The sequence below is a fragment of the Elephas maximus genome, chromosome 5 (assembly GCF_024166365.1).
Source record: "Elephas maximus indicus isolate mEleMax1 chromosome 5, mEleMax1 primary haplotype, whole genome shotgun sequence".
NCBI lineage: Eukaryota > Metazoa > Chordata > Mammalia > Proboscidea > Elephantidae > Elephas > Elephas maximus.
Genome location: NC_064823.1, coordinates 64,773,329 through 64,797,233, shown reverse-complemented (window position 1 = coordinate 64,797,233; position 23,905 = coordinate 64,773,329). Strand labels below are relative to the sequence as shown.

The window sequence follows — 23,905 nt, the reverse complement described above, 5'->3', positions numbered from 1 at the left end:
TGTGAGAAATGTGAGATACGAAGAAGCCAAGAATGACTCCAAAGGATTTGACCTTCAAAGAGATTTCATGATAAGGCAAACTACCACTGCTAATTTAAGTTTTTGTGATTGAGAATTTTAAATGACATCGTGAGCTTTCCATTTGTCTTCAAAAGCTATGTTTAAGTATCTATGTTAATATCTATTCATGTTTCTTTTAATAGTTCTTGCCAGTAGTTTCAGTCCGTATCGTGAAGGAAGATTCATAGAGAGGCGACTACGATCCTCATCAGAAGGAACTACAGGGAGTAGCAGAATGATTTTGAAACCAAAAGATGGAAATGCAGAAGAAGTTAATAGTTTAAGAAAGCAGAGGGCAGGCTCCTCGTCTTCAAAAATGAATAGCATGGTAAGTGTATACATATGTCTACATCTACTAAAAATGTGTCCTATATATCAGGAATGTTCATGCTTCCTGCAAAATGAACACATACTTAAGGATGGACATCTCATATATGAAGGGAAAATTGGTCTCTGTAGTTGATGTCAAGGGTCAGGGATGCCAATTTTCACTTGAGACTCTCATGGGTTCCAACAGATAGATGCACACCAGGACAGCTACCTATACTTCCTGTCTTGTTTGCTTCGATGGAAACCTTGATACTCGCCATTTTAGAACAAGACCCTGGATTGACAAGCTAAGAAAAATGTTGATCATGTGGATTCTCTTTGATTTTTGGATAGTATCATTCCACACCATCCTTCCATTCTCCAACTACATACATAACAGATCTACTGTTAGACCCTTGAGTGGATCCCTATTCTGACTATCCTTCTGCAGTGTCCCTCCATGTGGGATGAGGATCCCTTGGTGGCCAAGGAGAAATGCTCATTCAAACCTAGCACACACTCCAGGTAGCCGTGATTCCAGAATTCCTTGTCCAAACTGCGGGAGCCTGCTTTGAGAACAAGGGTGGAGGTGGGATATGGGGGTGGAGGGGCAGTGTGGTCTGAGTTTGGACTTGTGGACCAGAGTGTGTAGAAGGAAATGTATGAAGCCTCCTCATAGAGTAAGATAGGGTCAGAGTGGGAGGAGATGAGGGGTGGATTGCAATCTGGGGAGTCCACAAAGCCTTCCGTCTCATACATGTTAGCTTAGATTTGCCATCTGGAGTTCACTTTTCCACAGACGTCCTTTAGCTCCATTGTCTTTGTCTTCTAATATTTAACAGTTTTTTTTTTAAAGTAAATCTATCTGCCCATAACAATGGGTATATGTTAAAAATTCTCAAAAATAAATAACTTACGATATTGTGCTGTATTTTAGGTAACTGGGTTTTAAATGAAAATATTAGAGCATCCCATTCTGCAATTGTATCATAAAGAAATTTTACATTAGTGAGTTGACAGTGTGTGATTAAAAAAACATGGTGTTTGAAGTGTGAAGTTCCTATCCTTAGTTCTGGGTTGGGCATATTTAATCTCGGGCAAATCATTAACTACAAAACAACGAATGATAATGAGCATTTCGTTTTCATTATTCTAAAAAAATGATTGTGTGTGCATGTATGTGTATTTGTGTGTGTTTACATTTGTATATATAGAAACATTATATTTCATCTTTCTGTTCTTTTGTGCCTTGGAGTATTATATCATTACTGTTACAATTGATATGTATTTTTTTCTAAATATATGAACATGTTGAAATATTTACGACTATTGTAAGATTAAAATTTATGGATAATGAAGTATTATGAAGCATATGTCTTTACAAAATTTCCATTATACTTTCACAGACAGGTATTTATTAATAGTTATGTACTGTTTAGTAAACTAGGCCACATTTGAGCCTTTTGTATATCATTCTTTTATATCTCATGTGTTTCTCATACTACATTTAATATTGTAATATTACAAAATTGCTCTTCTTCTGTGATCTGATTTTAAGATTTGAAATGCAATATGCCCAAAACACGAAAATCTAATTTTAGTCCTTTTATTTCCCTGCAGTGATATACGTTTGCCACTAGATGGCAAGATAATACCATTGCCATTATGGGGGAAGCTCAAGGTTGGAACAGAAATTTGTTTAAAATATTGCACATGTTCATTGGATTTACTGATAAAATGTGTTGAAATAAATGTGCTTTTGAATTTTCACAAGAAACCTATAAAAAGAAGTACTTTATAGTTTCTCTGTTTTCTTTTGGATTTTACAACTTGTATCTTATACTTCTTAAATTATTTTTATTCTTCAGTTAATTTATAGTTTAATAGTTATTTTAAAATGCATAAAATATATTCTTCAACTAATAATATCAGAAAGAAATGCTAGGATTACTTTGGTAATTGTAGATATCTGCATAACAAGTAACATACATAATTAGGTAATTTTTCTGTGTGGAAAGTGACATACATATTCTATATACCTCTCGTAATATTATAAGTAAATATATGTATTTATGAATCAATCAATGCTTCAGTTATTCTTTGCATTTCGGGCAATAACAACATTTATTTTTAATACTTGAGCCGAGGTATGACTCTTAATATTTCATCTGCATTACCATATTTAGTTCTCACAACACTATATACTAAAAGATACTGTTACTATCCATATTTTGTAAATGAGCAAAATAAGACACAGAAGATAAGTAACATGCCCAAAATCTCGAAGCTAATAAATGGCAAAGACAGGATTTTGATCCTAGCCGTCTAACTTCAAACCCTCTATGCTTTTGGGGAAGTGTATTAGATTTTTTTTTTTTTTTTTTATTGTGCTATAAGTGAAAGTTTACAAATCAAGTCAGTCTCTCATGCAAAAATTTATATACACCTTGCTATATACTCCTAGTTGCTCTCCCCCTAATGAGACAGAACACTCCTTCCCTCTACTCTCCATTTTTGTGTCCATTTGGCCAGCTCCTGACCCCCTCTGTCTTCTCACCTCCCCTCCAGACAGGAGATCCCCACATAGTCTCATGTGTCTACTTGATCCAAGGCATTCACTCTTTACTAGTATCATTTTCTATCCCATAGCCCAGTCCAATCCCTATCTGCAGTGTTGGCTTTGGGGATGGTTCTTGTCTTGGGCTAACAGAAGGTGTGGGGACCATAACCTCTGGGGTCCTTCTAGTCTCAGTCAGACCATTAAGTCTGGTATTTTTACGAGAATTTGGGGTCTGCATCCCACTGCTCTCCTGCTCCCTCAGGGGTTCTCTGTTGTGTTCCCTGTCAGGGCAGTCATTGGTTGTAGCCAGGTACCATGTAGTTCTTCTGGTCTTAGGATAATGTAGTCTCTGGTTTATGTGATCCTTTCTGTCTCTTGGGCTCATAATTACCTTGTGTCTTTGGTGTTCTTCATTCTCTTTTGCCGCATGTGGGTTGAGACCAATTGATGCATCTTAGATTGCTGCTTGCTAGTGTTTAAGACCCCAGATGCCACTCTCCAAAGTGGGATGCAGAATGTTTTCTTAATAAATTTTATTATGCCAATTGACTTAGATGTCCCCTGAAACCATGGTTCCCAAACCCCTGCCCCTGCTACACTGGCCTTTGAAGCATTCAGTTTATTCAGGAAACTTCTTTGCTTCTGGTTTAGTCCAGTTGTGCTGACCTCTCCTGTACTGTGTGTTGTCTTTCCCTTCACCTAAAATAGTTCTTATCTACTATCTAGTTAGTAAAAACCCCTCTTCCTCCCTGCCTTCCTCCTAGCTCTCATAACCATCAAAGAATATTTTCTTCTCTGTTTAAACTATTTCTTGAGTTCTTATAATAGTGGTCATATACAATATTTGCCCTTTTGCAACTAATTTCACTCAGCATAATGCCTTCCAGATTCCTCCATGTTATGAAATGTTTCACAGATTCATCATTGTTCTTTATTGATGCGTAGTACTCCATTGTGTGAATATACCATAATTTATTTACCCATTTATCCGTTGACGGGCACCTTGGTATCTGGCTGCCACAGGGGTTCACGCTCTGAACAAGGCAGGGAGCTGACAACTGTCCCCCGAGTGTCTGCGAGGAAAATGTATTCTGTTCCCTAGGGAATACAGGTGAGTGGGTTCTGCAGACAGACCATGGGCACCCAATGCTTTTGATTTTAAGGACTGGGAGATGGTTATCCTTGGACCCCTGTTGCGGATGGCTGGGTGACCTGAGTGGAGCCACCAGTCCTTAGGCCCCTGATGTGGGTAGGTGAGGACCCTGTTCAATAGGCAAAACGGTGTCAAACATCAAACACCCACCTCTCCACTGCACAGCTGAAACGGTTGGAGTGTGCCAACAAGGGCCTAGACTCCTGAAATAGGCCCACATAGGTCCATGCGGGGGGGAAAGGTATTCAAAGTCCATGGACCATTTATGCCTGGACAGGAGCCGCTTCTGTCCTGAGCTCCCCAGGTTATTGGAGCTGGTAAATTGTCTTTTCCCCCAATTGTGAATGTATTCCTTCTCCAAGGCTGGGAGAATGGCTCAGCGTGCTCAGCAATGCCTATCTCAGAGTCAGGGAAATCAACAGCCGCTGAAGCTGGCTTGGGGTGGGGGATGCAGTAAAAGATATGCATGTACTTAGCTTTTGCTGAGAGTGCCGTTCTTCTCTGGTTCCGGAGGTGTGAGTAGGCTGGGCAGCTGGCTCTTTCTCCCTGAGGAAACTGCGGCCGAATGCTACTACTGGCCTGCTGCGGTGGCTCCCAGGAATGGTGCCTGAGGGATCCCAGCAATTCAAGTCTGGTAACTCCTCTCCATTTCTGAACCGTCTCTCCCTCCCCCTGCCACTGGGTCTGTTTTCTAACTTTGCCTTTGATGTTCAGGGTTCCTAGCGTGTCCTAAATATAATCGTTTCACTTTTTTTTGTTGTTGTAAGGGGGATCACCGGAAGCGTCTGGCTATTCCACCACCTTGGCCCTGCCTCCTTAGATTTAAATTTAATTTGAATCTTTTCTTTCTTGCATAAATTGTCATGAGGTCAACAAATTTAATAAAAGTATATGCTTGCTCTATGTCTCTACTATGGCCATCTCTAAGGGTTGAAAAAAGGAAAATGAAATAAACAATGTAGTTCCTATTCTGAACTTAAAATTTGGTGGTATTTGTTGATACACTGATGAATTCTGTCAAGGTATTTTCTGAGATATCCCATCTTAAAAGTGGCTTAGTCACAAAACAAATATTCATACTTAGTAGTAACTAAAGTCCTTAAAGGAGATAGACTGCACAAAGTTCATGGAGTGTAGTTCTATTTATTTAGATGCTCAGGGTTTCTGAATGACCAAAGATATGCTCTAATGTGTTGAATATCCCACTATTCCAAGTTTTTTGTATACTTTTGATATATTTCAATCTGAAAGAGAAAAGGCAGAGTACATTAACTCTTTGAACATCAACAGCTCAGAAGAAATTGGTATTTCCTTGAATTTATTACAAGAAGCCAAAATATATCTGAAACAATTTTATAAGTATATACTCTATCATATTTTATCAAACCACTGTAAATAATGACTTTACTTAATTTACTTTTAATGAGTAACTTTATACTCTATTAGGCTTGTCAAACATTTTTGAAAAGCTTTTTCTGGAAATAGCCTTTTTTTTACTAGGTACTTTCTTTCCAAAGTATTTTATATACATGGATAAATGTAAGGAATTTGTTGTGGTTTCTCTAACATTGAAGTCTAGCTCCAAATATTCTTAAGATTATCCTGTTCTAAATGTGAACATGGATTAATATATAATGAACAATTCAGAGGACCTGGCATTTTTCAAAGAAAAAAAGTGCATCAGTGTATCAGTCAGCATAAACTAGGCTTATGTGATAACCAGCAACCCCTAAATCTTAGTGACTTTGTAATACTTGTTCATGCTACATGTTCATTGTGGAAGATGCTGGGAGTTCTGTTTAATGTCTCCTTCATCTGTATCCAGGCTATTGTAGCAGCTACCACTGCAAACATCGCCTTCTACCATGGCAAAAAGAAAGACATCACTGGAGGCCTTGGCCCCAGTAATAAAATGTTCTGACCCCGGAGAGACTCACTTCATTTCTGCTCACAGCTTATTGGCCAGATGTAGTCACATGACCCACACTAGCCACAAAGGGTGTTAGAAGTGCAATCTTTCCATGTGTCTGGAAGATGTAGACCTAGAAATGTTTGGTATGCAGTAGTAACTATTAAAGTCCCAAATATTTGTTTAATTGATTGAAATTTCCTGCCTGCCTCTCCCCTCTCTTTTATCCACACTCGTTTAAACGGCCCTGACTTTGTGTCTCACACTGTGCTGATTGTTGGGGTCAAAAGAGATGAAGGGGTCTCCAAGATGGAAGGATTCGTACATAACTATGAGTTTTGTACTTTTGATTGTGCTCACTTTCTGCCTTAAAGGCCTTAGAGATGTGTATCTTAAATGAAATAAGTTAACTTTTTCACTTTACTCAATTTATGGGAATTCTGCTGTGTTTAAAAGCATTTATTTTTATTACACTGAAAAGTTGTTGGAAACTTGTGTTAATTTTAGAATACTTAGCAAATGCATCCACAGGGTTTCCCTGGATGCTTTGTGCTGGGTGATTCTGACAGCGTTCGTTTATGGCCAGTTTACTCTGACACAGCATCATTTCTCTCATTTGTAGTTTGCTATCCTGCTGCCTTTATGTAGAAACTGTGAATGCTACAGTAAAAACATAAGCTGTTAGGAATTTTTTTTTGGTATAAGAACAGACGAGATTTAAATTTGAGGGAAAAAAAAAAGTTACTTGCATATTCATTAGCATCCCATGTCATATTTTAGTTCTTTTGTCTGTCGAACCCAGAATTTAGTTATTATTGACAGTAGTTGAAAATTTAAGACTAATAAAGTAGTGGGGGAAAAAAAAGCACTTTACTACTCGTTTGCTTTTCTGGGGCCTGATGTTTTCCCGTTTATTATCTTATCCTTTATGCATTCATTCATTCATTCACAATTTCTTTTAATAATTGCTTGTTGGGACACTACTATGAAGATGTAAGCAGAAAAGAGAGATAGCCCTTGAGGATTTAGAGTTCCAATTGGGAGACATTTATGTCAATAAATCAGATTTACCCATTTTGACAATCTTAAAATTCAGAGTGGGTGGAACCACGCTTGATTTGCATTATGACCATTGTTATTGAAAGTGGAAAGGATTTAAAATGAGCGTATGAACTCCTATTTCCCTAATTTATATGTGTTTTATGTCACACATTCAGTTAATGACACTATTAAGTATATACTTTACTTCCTGATGAATTTTGCTCATTTCTGTCACTGAAGCCCAGCAGCTAGTCCTGAGCAGGGACTGTGAGAGATGGTGGGACAGTAAAGAGAAGGTACAAAATAAATCGTAAAATTAATGTCCAAAGAATCAGTTGTGAAACACTTCCACTCTACCATCCATCAAGCAAGAGTTCTGTTGGCCTTGTTTGGGATGTGCACCATCATGCTTCGTTTTGTGGCACGGAAGTTGTTCCAGCTCTAAATTAAGAGCTAAGGCTGGAAGAACTGATTCAATAAATTCCTCCTTTTAATTCCGAAGTCCTTAATGAGATCTGCAAATATTTGAAACATTTAATGACTATTTGGAGATTAAATAATGATTCCAACTTTAGGTGTAACTCATTGTTAATGGAATTAAAGCAGATATCATTGCATTCTATGAGGACATGTAATGAGAAAAGGAAGCCATCAATATTTTTGAGGAAATGGAGTTACACAAATCATCTTTCTCGATACCTATAACTTTTAAGAAGGAAAAGCATAAATATCACTCATTAAATGTGTAGTTATATTTTTTGATAACTGATATATTAATTTTAGATTAATAGCCCTAATCCATAATGCCTTTATTGACTTTTCAAGTTCTAATGATACTTTCTTCTTAAGGCCATTCTGGATTGTATCACATATATGGCATCTACCACATGTTTATTTCAATGCATCTCCTTTTACCTATTACACTGCAGGCTTTAAAATAGAAAAATATAAACTTACGTATTGGCATTCTTATAGTATTTAGTAAAGTGCCTTGTGCAGAAATAGGCATTTTGTAAATATGAATGAATGGAAAATAAAATCGCTGATCAGGTAATGAGCTATGAATCAAGGCTTCTGTCAAATCTCAGAATCGTGTGTGATACGCTTACACACATTTTGTAAGAGTAGTTTTGACATCAAAGTGTACACTTGATATGTTTATGATGCATTGTTTGATAAAGTTCTGGTTCATAGATACTAATTTGGTTCACTGATGCTAAGTCAGTGAAGTTCATCTCAAGTATGACATTGTTCCAGTAGGAATAATTCTTGTTAGGATTATCGGACTTATGCCATGGTTTCCAGGATCTTAACTGTGGAATAACAAGGAACTGACTGTAGAAGAGGAAGTAAGTTTCTTATTTGTGGTATTTATTGGAGAATTTGTTAAAAACATTTGTTTTTGGTCAAATATGTTTAAAAAAAAATGTTTAAAATGGGCTTTTAAAACCCCTTGCCTATTTTATCTAGTGGTGCTCCCCTTCCTCTTTATTAGTTTGAACATTCAGAATTGGCTTTGAAAGTAGGCTTGGATAAAATATTCTGTTCATTTTTCCTCCTATCTTGTAGAATGAGTCATTTCCATTTACAAGCTGTCACAGTTTTTATGCTTGGTGCTCAGTGTTATAAATAGCTTATAGCTTAAAAAAAAATAGAGTTCACTTATTTTGTCTTAAATGACTTTAAGACCAGCTACAATAAATAAGTAAAATTTCAGTATCATATATGTTATCATTTTTCTTCATACACTTCACACAAGAATGTGCATGATGCATAATTTTTCCCTGTCGTGACATTATTAAAATTTAATATACATGGCCATGTTTTAACAATAGCAATATTAAATAATATACAGTATAATCTTCACTAAGAATAGTATTGATGTTTATTATTATTTATGAAGGAAATAATTAAGGCCAGTAGTAGAGGAAAAGTAAAAAAAAAAAATTTTTCTAACCACACTTCAGCTTGGTATATTTTTTAAAGTGTTTATATCCCTCTAAAATTGAGAAATTAGAAAATTAAGGTTGTTAAATTTTCATTCTTGGGGTTATAAACAGTTTTATTTTTATTCGGATCAAATTTATCTCTTAATTTTGTGTGAGAGGAAAACTACTTTATGCCTCACGTAGGTAAACTCCGTGGGCTGTTGCAGTTTTCACAGCATGAGAGAGAATGTTTATCGATCCACAATCCATGACAAATCTTTGGCCATCTGAACGGCTGCACAATCTATAACTCAAAATTGACCTTGACTAAAAGAACAACTTTTTTTTGAGGGGATAGTGACCGGTATCTGAAGTTTGTATATTCTAGTTAGACAAAAAACTTTTAAAACAATGATTTTTATACTTATTCTATTATTTTGAAATTGATTTTAGTAAATTATTTAAGCAAAACAAGGCCTGACTTCCAAAGTCCAGAAATGTATTAATATAATTATGTCCCATATAAAATAATAGAATCATATCCAATATTGACCATTATAGTTTTGGGCTATAGAAAAAATATAAATATTATAATATATGAATATTGTTTTTCAAATATTTTAAAAATTGAGGCACATTTATAATTATCTCACAAACTGTCATGTTTGCAAGGTTAGTATAAAGGAGTGTGATTTACAAGTGAATCATGCATATACAATTTCACACTCTTATGTGATGACATTTTGTTTGAAATTATTCTTTCCTAAATTAAAGTGGCTATTGTCACTTTTATAATTTGATTCAGTGATCATTTCACTCTAGTGCTGAAAGTTTGCTCTTAAATACTTCTTTTGTTTGGGTCTCCTTTTGTTCTTAGCTTGGTTATGTCCAACATGACATGACATAAGAACCATTTTTTTTTTTTAATTTCCCCTTTTAGGCTTTTTATACATTTGTAATTAGAAAATTATGGTTTCCATAGTCAGCTAGTTGTCTTCAATTCTGCACAAAGAATTTTATTCTTAAGAGAAACACACATGAATTAGAGCACTTAGCAGTTATCACAGGTGAAGCAGGGAGAGATCAGGAATACCTACCCAGATCCTTAGGTCCTTTCTGCATTAGATGAGCCTTGGCCAAAATTGTTAGGTAAAGTTTCTGAATAAGGTATCTGATCACCTCATTTATACGGAAGGAGCCATCTCAGTACAAAACATCCCCATCATACTCTCTGACCTTTACATAGCATATATGGACATTTTCCAGGAAGCCATAATCCCATGAATTTCTAGGTTGCAGAATTAATTTTCATAAGCAATCCTGGACAACTAGGTACAGCTTACTAAAAGCATTCCATAGATAGACTCCATTTAGTTTGTTTGTTTGCCAGAAAGTCTATCATTAGTATGTTTACTAGATTAGACCAGGTCTGCTGCCTTCTTTCTTTCCAAGAATTAAACCCCATCTTTTGCTCTAACAGGGAAAATGGATCTTGGGACACCTGCTTACCTTGTTTTTTCATGCGCAGTGAATATAAACTTCAAATACATTCTTCAAGTTCTCTCTCCTGTTTCTGCTGCCCATCCTCCAAACAAACATAGTTTTGCAAATTAGTCGTTCATTTTCTCTGATCTTAGAGAAACATGTGTCCTGTAATCCTTTGAAAGAAAATGTTTCTACTAGTTGGCTTGATTTCAACCTCTCTTAAAGGACTTTGACCAGTATGTTTCTTCCGTTTTCTCCATTTTAGTCTCCTCTTCATTGCTGTTAGTTTACAACACTTGAGAAAAAATAAATCCCCATCTCCTCTCACCTCTCATTTATCCATCCTCTGAACCTTCTTCTCTATAAGCCAGCAGTCCTGAAAGAGTAGCCTAACATGCCATATTCATCTTTTCACTGCCCGTGAACTCTTCAATTTCATTTATTTTAGCTTCTGTAATAAACATTTCTCGACAATTGTACTGTTCATATTTTTTTTCTGGATAATTTTTTGTTGAGAGGGGGTTGTCCTGTGTATTGTGGGATGTTTAATAACCCCTCTTGCCCATTAAAGTCCCAGTAACACCCCCCAAATTGTGACAATGAAAAGTGCCTCCAAATTCCTCCTGGAGGAGTTTCCCAGATAGAAAACCATTCTAAAGTCATCAATGACTTTACAATTTTCATTTTTTCCCCCAATTTTCATTTCTCTTGACTTCTTATAAACACCTTTTTCAGAATCTAACACCATTGGAGACACTGTCTGCATCATTATTCTCATCTTTTTGCTGTGCTCTCTTCTGGTTATTCTCTCATCTTTCCCTTCCCAGACTCCTTTACAGGTTTCTTCTTCACATCCATACTTTAAATGCAGGTATTACTTGGCATTTGGTCTTTGACCTTCTTGCCTTTTAATTTACCTATCCCATTTGATAAAGTGCCACAAAGTGGGTGGCTTTAAACAACAGAAATAAATTTTCTAACAGTTCTGGGGGCTAGGACTCTGAGATCAAGGTATCGGCTATGTTGATTCCTTATGTGGCTTTGAGGGAGAGTGTGTTCCATGCCTCTCTTTTAGCTCCTGGTGTTTCCAGGCTTTCCTTTCCTTGCAGCTGCACAATCACATGGTGGTGTTCCTCTGTTTATCTGTCTTTGTCTCTCTCTCTCTTTTATAAAGATATTACTTAGGTGGGATTAGGGTCCACCCTAGTCCATTATGACTTCATATTAACTTTACGTCTTCAAAGACCCTATTTCCAAACAAGCTTCCCTTCACAGATAACAAAGGTAGGACTTCAGCATACCTTTTTAAGGGACACACTTCAGCCCATCACATAGGGAAGTTATATGTAGATTCCAAACAAAAATTCTGAGAATCTTTATCGGAAATCCAACCAAAAATTTAGACAATGAAAAACACACTTTATTGCAACTCAGGAAATAGAATGAAGACTTGTGAGAGTTGTTTGCATAAGGAGAGTAGCTAAAACTCTGAGGATTATTATCGTTTAATGGACATAGTGAATTGACATTTGCTATTTATTTAATGGCTTTATCCATTAAATTTTTTAAAAATTTAGATTACTATTCTAATTTCTATTCTTATACACATATATTTCAGCATCCTTTTAAGATACCCCAATAATTCTCAACCCTCTCCGTTTGTTTTTAAGATTATTTTGGAGAACAGCAATTAAATCACTTGAAAGACCTTCTTATTAGAATCAGTGGAATACACTGCAGTAATAAATTCTACATTCATTGTTATCACCCACCACTATGCATTTAAAAACTGGCAACAGTTTCAATTGAGAAAAGGACAGACAGTGGCAGTTGTGGACATTGTGCAAGCAGCATGTATTTGACCTTCCAGGAAACTTGGCAACCAACTAGAGAACCGGTGAACCAGAGACCCACACATGGTTTACTTCTGTCCTTCATGGAGAACTGTGCCACTGCTCTTTCCACCTTGTCTGCTTCAGAACCTCCCAAGGGAAGTGCATTAGGCTGACTCTGTGTCCGAGAGGAACTTGTGGTGTGTACAGTGTGAGTGAGGCATTTTAGACACAACTTCAGAAGGGAAGAAATATAAAATACCCTTAGGTCTTAAACATATTAAAATGTAATGGATTAGTAAACACTTAAACAGCTTTATAATATTTTCACACTTTTTTCCCACATCCATTTAGTACATTCCAATTTTTAATGTCATAAAAATATGCATTTTATTTTCTCTTTGTAAAACTTGTTCAGAATAAAAGCCAATTACTTAAAAATCAAAGCTGAACTAATTCTCCTGACATGCAAACATGATCAAAAATGACAAATTTACAAAATAGGCTTTCTTTTTATGTCAGTCATGTGGGATTTTAGCTTTTGAAGCAAGTGTGGTGTGTTGAAAGGAGCATGGATTTAATAAAAGGATGCCAAAATTCCAGTCCCATCTCTTTCACTTAAATTTTAGAGTTATACCAACGAAAGTGATAGTTATTTTTATCAGTTACATGAATCAGAGCTGGAAACACTGAAACAGATGATACTCTTAAAGTAGTCATTTAGACACAAAGATATTTTTAAAAGCAAAACTCACATTTAAAGTTATCATGGCAATAAGTTGGCTCCTTTAAGTCACAGACAAAAACAGTTCTTTAAACATTCAAGATATCTACATATTAATGCTTTATAATGTAATTCATTATTTACCTGATTTCTCCTTTGTTTTTTTTTTTTGGAAACTCATTTAGTTTGTGTTGTTTAGAAAAACAAATAATAGAGCTGTACGCTTTTGATGGTGTACTTTATAACATTTGTTACACTTTAATGAAAAGGAGCCCTGGTGGCGTAGTGGTTAAGAGCTCGGCTGCTAACCAACAGGCCGGCAGTTCAAATCCACCAGCCACTCCTTGGAAACCTATGGGGCAGTTCTACCCTGTTCTAGAAGGTTGCTCTGAGTCAGAATCGACTCCACAGCTATGGGTTTTTTGAGTTAATGAAAGTGTCTACTAAAATCAGTTATTTCCTGATTTTTAATTAGGCAGAAAATATCTGCCCTTCAGACAAATGTCTTGGCTATTTGCACAGAAATTGTAAAGTTTTGTTTTCTTAAATAAAAGCAAGATTAAATATTGGGGACATTTATATAATGAGCACTGTTTTTAAAAATAAATTAATACACTACTAATTCAAAGGCATTTTCTGCTCAATTTTAAGGCAATGCTATCCAAAATAAGTAGGCAATGACCTAAGAGACAAAAAATGCTGAAGAAAATAATTACATGTAGAATGTCTCAATTATTTTACTTTAAAAATAATTTTTGAACTATATTGTATTTAACAAAGTATTAGTCTGTTTTATGATCATTCAAGATTTCTAGACTTTTGTGAAAGAAACTTTTATAACACACTCAAGTTTTAGCACTTGTCTTTCTTCTTTCTTCTGTTTGAATAATACATTCACCAATAGGTTATTCAGCTTGACTATTTAAACTATATGAATTTGAACTAGGAAGTAGCCAGCTGTCAGATAATTCATATCATGGATTAGGCTCTGGTTGGGATGAGACAGTATATCTCAGCATGCTGTTGCCTTCAGTAGATTTATATTCCAAAGAACTGCAACTACATTAATACAAATAGTGATTTTAAATGAAAAGAAGATCAGTCACCTTGTTATGGTTCATGAATCAAAGTGGTTCTCTGTCTTTTATTTTTTAATTAAAATAAAATGTATATAGAAACCATCACTGAGTCAAGTGGGTGCCAGAGTACACTGATCCAAAAGCTTTAACTTAACCCAGCAGTCCACTGGAAGTTGTTATAGCTGAGAAAAAAAGAACTGAAACATGGATGCTGGGCTTACATTTAATAAAAGAGAAAGGAACTGTTAATAGCATTTATCTCTCTAGGAAGTCCTGCATAACAAAAGGGTGTTGGGACACCATGAATTTTTATGAAGTGATACTGTCATTTCTCCCAGGGAACTTACTGTTACACAGCTGGAAGTGTGTAAGGTCTGTTAACTAAAGAAGTTCCAAGATAGCCACTGTTGTTGAGTATATAGTTTCATTTTGTATTTTATGATTCAGTGCATTGGGGCTAAACATAAAAGAGGCTAAGATCTCAGCATTTCAGAATTTTCTCCTGCTATTTTTTTTTATTATGGTAGGTAGGTAGGCTCTTAGGTAATTTTTTAGGAAATCAGAACAATTGGCTCATACAAATTATTTCTACAGAAATTGTTTTTTGTTTTTGTAAAACAACATAAAGTGATTTGCCAGTTTTCACACTATCAGTTTGCTATGTCCTATATTCTTTGAAAAATGAAAAACTTTTTACCATAAGATAGCAAATTATTCTGGTTCAATAAGCAAATCTATTTTACTAAAGCAAGAGATGAAAGCTTCATTAAGAAAAGTACTTTTTCTGTTTTACCACAACAAGATTGCATAATAATAAAATGATAGAATTTTGTTCTTAGAATTGAGCAAAGGTATGCTCAGGGTAAAGCAGCTGAGTTGAAGAAAAAATAAAGAGAATCATTTTAATGGTCTAAAAGGCCAAGTAAAGTGAACTCTCAGTTGAACTGAGTGTTAGCTATGTGACCAGCATGAGTATTAGGCACTGCTTAAGGGCTGGGGGATATCATGTTGAACAGGTGGGCATGGCAGCTTAATTGTAAAGTGTTAAAAGAAAAGTAAAAGACAGTCTTGCTTTAAAAAATAAAGATTTCTTTTAGATTTCTTTTGAGTGTCATGGGACTTTTACATTCTAAAAAAGATAGATTTCTTGCCCTCAAGGAGACCTAATGAGAGTAGGTTAAAAAATTACTGGTTCTGGGTTCTGACTGTTATAGACCTAAGTGATGAATCAGATGGTGTTCAGCCCACTAACAGCCCACAAAATAGAAGTGAGGGGATATAACTAGCTTTCATAACTCCCAAAATAGAAGTTTTGTTGTTGGATGCTGTCGAGTCAGTTCCAACTCATGTAGACCCCATGTATAACAGAACAAAACATTGCCCAGTCTGGTGCCATCCTCAAAATTGTTGCTATGTTTGAGCCCATTGTTGCAGCCACTGTGTCAACCCATCTCATTGAGGGCCTTCCTCTTTTTCACTCACCCCCTGCTTTACCGAGTATCTTAGTTATCTAGTGCTGCTATGACAGAAATACCATAAATGTGTGGCTTTAACAAACAAAAATTTATTTTCTCATAGTTCAGGATGCTAGAAGTCTGAATTCAAGGTCCTGGCTCTAGTGGAAAGCTTTCTTTCTCTGTTGGCTCTGAAGGAGTGTCTTTATCTCTTTGAGCTTCTGCTCCTGGGCAGTCTTCATGTGGCTTGGCATCTCTCTTCCCCAGTCTTTGCTAACTGGCTTTCTTGTTTAATCTCTTTTATATCTCAAAACAGATTGACTCAAGACACACCCAAATGGAATTATAACCATAGGCAAAGAGGTCAGGAATTACAACACATATTTTTGGGGGATACAATTCAATCCATAACACCAAGCATGATGTTCTTCTCCAGGGAATGATCCCTCCTGATAATATGTCTAAAGCAAGTAAGACAAAGTCTCACCATCCTTGCTTCTAAGGAGCATTCATACTGCACTTCTTCCAAGACACATTTGTTCATTCTCCTGGCAGTCCATGGTATATTCAATTATCTTCACCCACACCACAATTCAAATGCATCAGCTCTTCTTAGGGTCTCCCTTTTTCATCATCCAGTTTTCATGTACATGCCATGTCATCAAAATAGAAGTAAAGGGATATAATTACCTTTCATTTATTGCCGAGGTAGAGCAAAGTTTTAAGCAAAATGAGTCCAAATCATTTCTCCAGTGAACAATGGTAGAGTTTCAACTTTGAATCAGACAGTGGGCTTGAAATTGTGTGTTGAAAGGAATTTAAAACAGTTTACTTAAAGTTTATGTTTTTGTCCAGATACTCTCTCTCCACAAATTGTCATATTCAGCAAACAACTTAAAGGAAATAGAACTCACAGTAAGTGGAATGAGCTGTTTTTGCCTCCATTTTTTTCTTCTGCCTCACTATTCCTTTCTCCTGCCCCTCGGCTTCACCTCACTTCCCAAAAGCAATCAAAATAAAACATGAATCAAAACAAATAAACAGACAAACATGGGTCCGTATTAATAGTATCAGATTCAAGAGAGCAGATACGTTAGATATTACTTCTACTAATTTCCTCACGTGAATCTTCCCTGTATTTATTTACTTTAAAAGTTAAGTTCACTTAAAAAAAAAAAAATACTTAACGGTGCCAGCATCACTTTAGCTACAACATGTCACTTTATTTTTACAGAATACGTTTTGTTTTTATTTTGCATTAATTATATACTTGTAAGAAAGTTAGAAGAATTGTACAAAGAATTCTCATATTGCCTTCACCCAGATTCACTAGTTGTTAACGTTGCATTTCATTTCTCTCTCTCCCTCTTTCCCTTTCTGATACGTCCATCCATACAAAGATTTCCTGAAACATGTGAGAGTTAGTTTCAGACATCATGACTCTTTACTCCTAAATACTTCTGCGTGTTCTTTTCTAAGACTAAGGACATTCTTTTGCATCGTAATGTGTAAGTATCAGATATGGACACAATATATTACCTAACATAAACCCTTATTCAGATTTCCCCAATTGCTTCAACTGTTTGCCAGTCTAAGCTCCAAGTCAGAAACAATGTTACATTTAGTTGTCTTATCTTTTTAGTCTCCCTTAATCTGGAATAATTCCTTACAATTCTTGGTCTTTTGTGGCATTAACAGTCATGACAGTTATTTTGTAGAGTTTTTGTCATTTCATGTTTGTCAGTTATTGATTCAGTGTATGTTTCAATTTTTAGCTGGAAAACTACATATATGATGTATCCTTTCTACTAGACAGAAAATATGATCTCTGTTGAAAACAAAAATTAACACACAACTTCACAGTGTGAGAAGAGAAAGAAATTTTTGTATGAGTCCTTAGTAAATGGCAAAAAAAAAAAAAAAAGATGCAGTCTCATAGGTAATTAAGTTATAGGATATTGGCAAGACATGGAGTCATTTTCTTGCCTTTATTTATATTATTTGGATATTTTTTCTTAATGTTCTTTTTGCTCCCAAATATTTTCTGAAGATTGTTGTGTCTGTTTTCCAGAGATTGTTATTGATCTCAGAAAAAGACTGATTCTATTTTGTGTCATGGCCTAATTATTTACAAGCAAGAAGTGTTAATTGTGTACGTGTCCTTGAGCATGCAGTAGTGAGTAATTGCTGTTTGGAAATTTCATTAAGAAATATGGGATCAGATCTTTTAAAAAAATTTATTACTTTTCAATTTGAGGCTTGGACACCAAGCCTGCCCTTCTATGAGGTTTTACATGTAGTACCTATACATTTTGTAGAGTCCTTTCTTCTTGAAGTCTCCAAAATTTGCTGAGGTCCCTGATCTTTCAGTAAGTGTCTTTATTTAAGAGTGCTGGGTACAATTCTTCCATGAAGCACTGAGACTGCCCTTTGTTCAGAACCTGATCCAGGGCAAATCCTGACCAAAAGCTGCTCTTCTTTTCAGTGGGCACAACATTTTTAATTAATTTGAGCTCTGAAGTAGTAAGAAGACAAACAGAGGCACTAAAAAGACTAATGTGTCTGATTCTCTGTTGTCTTTCTTCTGATCAAATATAGATCATCCCCATCATCCATCCAATAGAGATTATTAAATCATCAAACCATTAAGTAGATACCCCACAAATGGGAATTACTGTTCACAGGCAAACCGGACCTATATATATACACATAGAAGTCTCTTGAACATGTAGTTGAGACTGGCCTAGTGGTCCACTGCTCACTATCCACTCACTTGCCTGTGGTAAGAACACAGCTGAAGCTATGAACCTTACACAGGAGTATTCCATCAACTACACAGTAGAAACTGGCCTACTGGTCTGAGACAAGACACAGATTTAATAGTTCCCAAGCTTGATTACAGAAAGGAACACAGCCCTAACCAGGAGTAGACAAGAAACAGAAGTATAAGCTTTGTCAGAAACAAACCACAAAATCAAAAGAAAATAAAAACATAGATAAATGGAAATCATCAAAGGTAAAATTCTATTGCCACTTTGGAGTCCAGAAAGACATACCTGGTCTTACCCAGCCAGTGGAATGTCTTTTCCGGCAGTGCACCGGTAGTTTAATTGGCTCTGGCATGTGTATCCACTTGAATATCTTAGTGGGTCCTTCAGAACTGTCAAAGTATAACTTTTTTTCAAAGTTTAAAACATGACTTCACACAAATATAGTTTGGACAGGAATCAAAGATTTACTTAACTCATTAATAAGACAATGTGCAAGATGGTAAAATTAGTTCAAAGGGCATTTGAGGAACTGAGTATTTCTAGCAATTTAATAAAAGAATGTTAGAATAAGGTTGCAAGATTGGATATAAAACTGGTTAATGTCCTACAGGGCAGTAGTCAATGACTAGACAAAAAGCATTCGTTTCTCTACTAGATACAAATCTGCAATTAAATATGTGATTTCATTGAGTCTGAGTCCTTAATAGTGAGTTAGCACAATCAAACAATAGGACAACCTTCTACAGAATTAAAAAATCAGTGCGTGAACCTTTTAAACAATGCTTCAGTATTATTATTATTATTTTTTTTTTCAGTATAGCATCAAAAAAACATACAGTCATCTTCTTGGATACATTTCTAAGTTTTGGATAATGGTTCTTAACCTTAAACCGTTACTCCATGGTGAGCCCAAGAGAATCCAAAAGAATAGTAATTTAGACCTAGAGCAATTCATGAGTAATTGCATTTTAGCACATGAAGCATTTCTGTAAGAATGGCATGGCAGCAGCATCTGACCTCTTTGTCTCAGCACAGGGACCCTGGGTCCAAAGGATGTGCTCCACTCCCAGCTTTTCTTTCTTGGTGGTAGTGAGGCCCACCTCCTCACCTCTGGGATGAGCTCATTTTAAGCCTAGCAGGATGACAAAACTGACCAACCCCCTCATTAGGGTTCTGTGCACCTTATTTGCATAATTAGCAGGCTGTCCAATCCCCTTGGTGGACCATAAACCCCTTATTTGCAGAGTTAGTCCCACCCAGTCATTTTGTGGGAGTCACAAGACGATGCATGGCTAGAAGGACCATAATAAGTAATTCAGTGCGCCACAATTTAGGCAAGGCAGGAATGTTGGATTAGAAGTGGGATGTTACAATAGATCAGAGGAGAGAGGTAGGGAAGAGCTAGGTCAAAGATAAAATAGTCATGTATTATTATACTATGAATTTTGGATAGCAAATGGTAGGAAATGAGGAACCATTGATGATTTTAAACAGAATAATGGCAAAATAAGATTAGTAAGATATGCCTTTTAGAATTATTATTCATCTAATTTTAAATGAATTAAATTAGGTAGGTGGCTATAGGTTACAGTGATAAATGCCTTTCATGAAAAATGGCAATGTCTTTTATTATTACTTGAATGCAAAACTAGCATATTGTTTTTGCATCGACATTTGAGATAAACTTTTTGTACTCCAATTTGGCTGAGACACTGCTGCTGAATGAAAACTGTTCTCTCAGCACTTAGTCAGAGTTTCATTTTTTTGTATCGATTATGTGTTAAGTTTTATCTTTGTGTTTATTAAAATTGTGAAATTATGTATTTCAAAGCTTTTCCATTATTGAATAATTAAAGAATAATAACTAATTTATCAACTAACCCTTAAGGGGAATAGCAATAAAGCTATTCCTAGGAGAAGGAACACACTGTTACAGTTATGCCTATTTTGCCTATTTTTCTTTACTCCACAGTTTATTTACCTTTCAAAATTATGAGTTCAGTTAAAAAGTGCCATAATTTATAGCAGCTGAAGTCACACCGCCTAATTTAAGAAGATCACATCCTTTAGCCAAACCTTTTTCTTCCTAGTCACTAATCGAAACTGTCAGTCTATAAATGTGAAAGTAACTTTGCACATAGAGTAGTGTGAAAGGCGACATAAGATAATAGGAGGAGCTTGTAGAAACAGTCTAATTGTAGGTATGATGGACAATTTCTCCTATAATTTTCAGGATTAGACATTTTTAAGACTTCACATCTCCTTTTTTAACCTTTATTTAAGCAAAAATTTATTCTACAAATTAGTTCATTGTGAGGAGTAGGGAAAGAGGGAAGTTAATATTTAGTGTTTGTTATGTATCACAGATTGCGTTAGTCACTTTTCCTCTGGGAAATATTGTTTACTGTTTATAACTGAAATAATTCTCTAAGAAGAAAGATTCTCACTGTAGAATTCTTTGGATTTTTATTAAAATAAAAATCTGTAGCCATTAAAAATCTCTTTGATCTATTGAATTGAATCCTACCTTCCTGTGACTCCTGTCAAGCTCTCTGATGTTACACACAATTCTAGTCCTTCAGATATTTAAAGCTTTTTTATATTTATGACTTTTTTTATAAGTTGGTGAAAACCTGTAAATTCTTTCAATATTCAGAACCTTCACCATTTTATTGATTCACTGGATAAGCTTTTTTGGTAAATAATCTTTAAAAACATGTAACATTTACTCACAAACAGCATAAATCACATATAAGCTGCACACTGATTAGAGAGTGATAATTATCCTTTTCTGGACACTGGACTCTGGAACTTCTTTAGTTGAAAAATGATTTATTTCCTTTTAAGAGATTTTGGCCCCAACCAATAAGCAACACCATGGTAAACAGAGAAAATATTGAAGTTGTTAAAGATTTCATTTCACTTGAATGTACAATCAATGCTCATGGAAGCAGCAGTCAAGAAATCAAACGACATATTGCATTGGGCAAATTTGCTTCAAAAAACCTCTTTAAAGTGTTAAAAAGCAAAAATGTCACTTTGAGGACTCAGGTGCACCTGACCCAAGTCATGGTATTTTCAATTGCTTCATATGCATGCAAAAGCTGAATAATGAATAAGGAAGACCGAAGAAGAATTGATGCCTTTTAATTATGGTGTTGGTGAAGAATATTGAATAAACCATGGGTTGCCAGAAGAATGAACAAATCTGTATTGGAAGAAGTACAGCTAGAATGCTCCTTAGAAGCGAGAATGATGAGACTTTGTCTCACATGCTTTAGACACGTTATCAGGAAGGACAAGTCCCTGGAAAAGGACATCATGCTCGGTAAAATAGAGTGTCAGTGAAAAAGAGGGGGACCCTCGATGAGATGGTTTGACATGGTGGCTACAACAATGGGCTCAAACATAGCAACAATTGCCAGGATGGCATAGGACTGGGCTGTGTTTCATTCTGTTGTATATAGTGTTGCTATAAGTAGGAACTGACTTGAAAACACCTAACAACAATAGAAATTTCTAGAGAATGATTATTTTGGTTATCGGCTAGATGAATTGAACTGACCGTAATGTGTTTTTGAGTTAAAGGATGGAAAAGACAATGGTATATTTCTTTTGAGTATATAAATTCTGTAAAGGATTTCTCTTTAGGGTAACCAGTCTTTGGAACAATATTTCAGCCTCCAAACCTATGATTCTGTGTTCTATTTAAAAAAAAAAAAAAAGAAAAAATTGAATAAATATGCTTAGGAACAGATCCTGCTAACAATGAAACCAAAACCAAACCCATGGCTGTCAAATCAGTTCTGACTTATAGTAACCTTGTAATAGGAGAGACGAACTGCCCTATAGGGTTTCCAAGGCTGTAATGTTTATGGCAGCAGACTGCCACATCTTCTCCCACAGAGCAGTTGGTAGGCTTGAACCAGCGACCTTTCGGTTAGCAGCTGAACGTTTGCTGTGCTACCAGAGCCCCTCCTGCTCATAATACTGTGCCCTTATTAATAGAATATTGTTTAATTTTAACAAGTTTTCACTCCTCTCCTTCTTAGAGTAATTTCAAAATTATAGGTTTTAAGTAAGAATGAGGTTAGTCTGTTACAGCCATGAAAAAAAAATTATAAATTTCTCATTGACTTTATCATTATGCAAGAAGAATTACATCATCCTGGTCCACGTCCTTGAGAGGTATCCTAGATTTATGTTCTTGAGTAGAAGTACAAATATGTAGGGGAATTTACTTTTGCTTATATTGTCTGAAAAATAGTCATTGTTGTTGATGATGATGTGTGTGTATGAGTGCACTTTGATAAAGTAAATCCAATATATGAAAATACACATTTATAAAACAAACAATATGGGAGGATTATTATTTTTTGCAGAACAATTGTGATATATGCTCAATAGAAAATCCCTTTTGTGCGTTCATGATTAGCAACAATAACTGATATTTTTTTAGGACCATGTACAGGGTGGCCTGGAAACAAAGTCAAACACATAATAAATGATTTATTGCTATAACATTACACAGTATAAGACATGTAATAACTAAGCCAGACAATGAGATGAAGTGGAAAGAATGTGGTACTTAAAACCAGAAAAGATAGATTTAACAAAGAACATACTTTCTTGGATTTTCAAGGAGCTGAAACTCTGTCCTTTGAATGCCTATTTCACATATTAGCTATGAAAAGTAAATGAAGTTTAAATTAAAATTGAGTGCCTTTCATGCAGCTTAATAGCAGCCAAGTTAAATTCCTATTGTGTGTGATACAGTAACCTTGACAGTGAAGGCTGCTTTCAAAGATCTCAAGGCACTACTTCAAAGGACCACCTTCAATCATGGCAGCCAAAAGCCATTAGTGCAATGGGCCTCCCAGAAGCAAAGCCAGCAGCCAGACTTATAAGTCCTATTTTTCTAGTATAGTAATAAAACCATCCTCTGGTTGTTCAAAAATTTAAAATGGAAGATACGAAGTTCAAATATTAAACACGAGGGTGGCCTTGAGACCCCACTTGACAGAAGACCTTCTACCCAGAAAATGCGGTTATTTGGAAATCTTGTCTGGACCTCACAAGAAACTAATCTTTATGACTAACTTTGCTCATAGCAGAATCAGCAAGGCCTGAACATCTGTCCCCAACCTATTCCAATGCATTAATCGTCCATTAGGAGGTTGAATTGAGTCCAAATTCTACCCCTCAAGGCCTTTCATTCATATGTCCCATGGTATTCAAACATTTCTCTTGTTGTTAGGTGCCATTGAGTTGGTTCAAGCTCACAGAGACTGTCTTAGGCTGGGTTCTCTAGAGAAACAAAACCAGTGCAGTGTGTGTGTATGTATGTGTATATATACACACGGGGACACATACATATATAGAGAGAGATTTACCTCAAGGAAATGGCTCGTGTGGTTGTAGAGGCTGGCAAGAACCAAGTCCTTGGGTCAGGCTTCTGGTTAGAGGCTTCTTCTGATTCACATAGCTGCAGGGCTGATGAATCCAAGATTGGCAAGCAATATGGCAGATCGCTGGCTCAAGTCTGAAGAATTGGAGGTCAGATGATGACAAGCCAAATGCAGGATTCAGAGTGAGCAAAA

At 35.8% G+C, this 23,905-nt stretch overlaps 1 protein-coding gene across 6 annotated transcripts in view; it reads left to right on the top strand.

Annotated features, from left to right (window-relative positions):
• Window positions 1–23,905, top strand: part of CCSER1 (coiled-coil serine rich protein 1) — a 1,577,476-nt gene that overhangs the window by 187,369 nt on the left and 1,366,202 nt on the right. For all 6 annotated transcript variants that reach the window (XR_007517628.1, XM_049885715.1, XM_049885716.1 and 3 more), the window contains one exon: window positions 204–388. Coding sequence is in view for 5 of the 6 variants with exons in the window: in XM_049885715.1 (XP_049741672.1) it covers window positions 204–388 (185 nt within the window). In the remaining variant the exon portion in view is untranslated. The remainder of the gene's footprint in view (window positions 1–203; window positions 389–23,905) is intronic.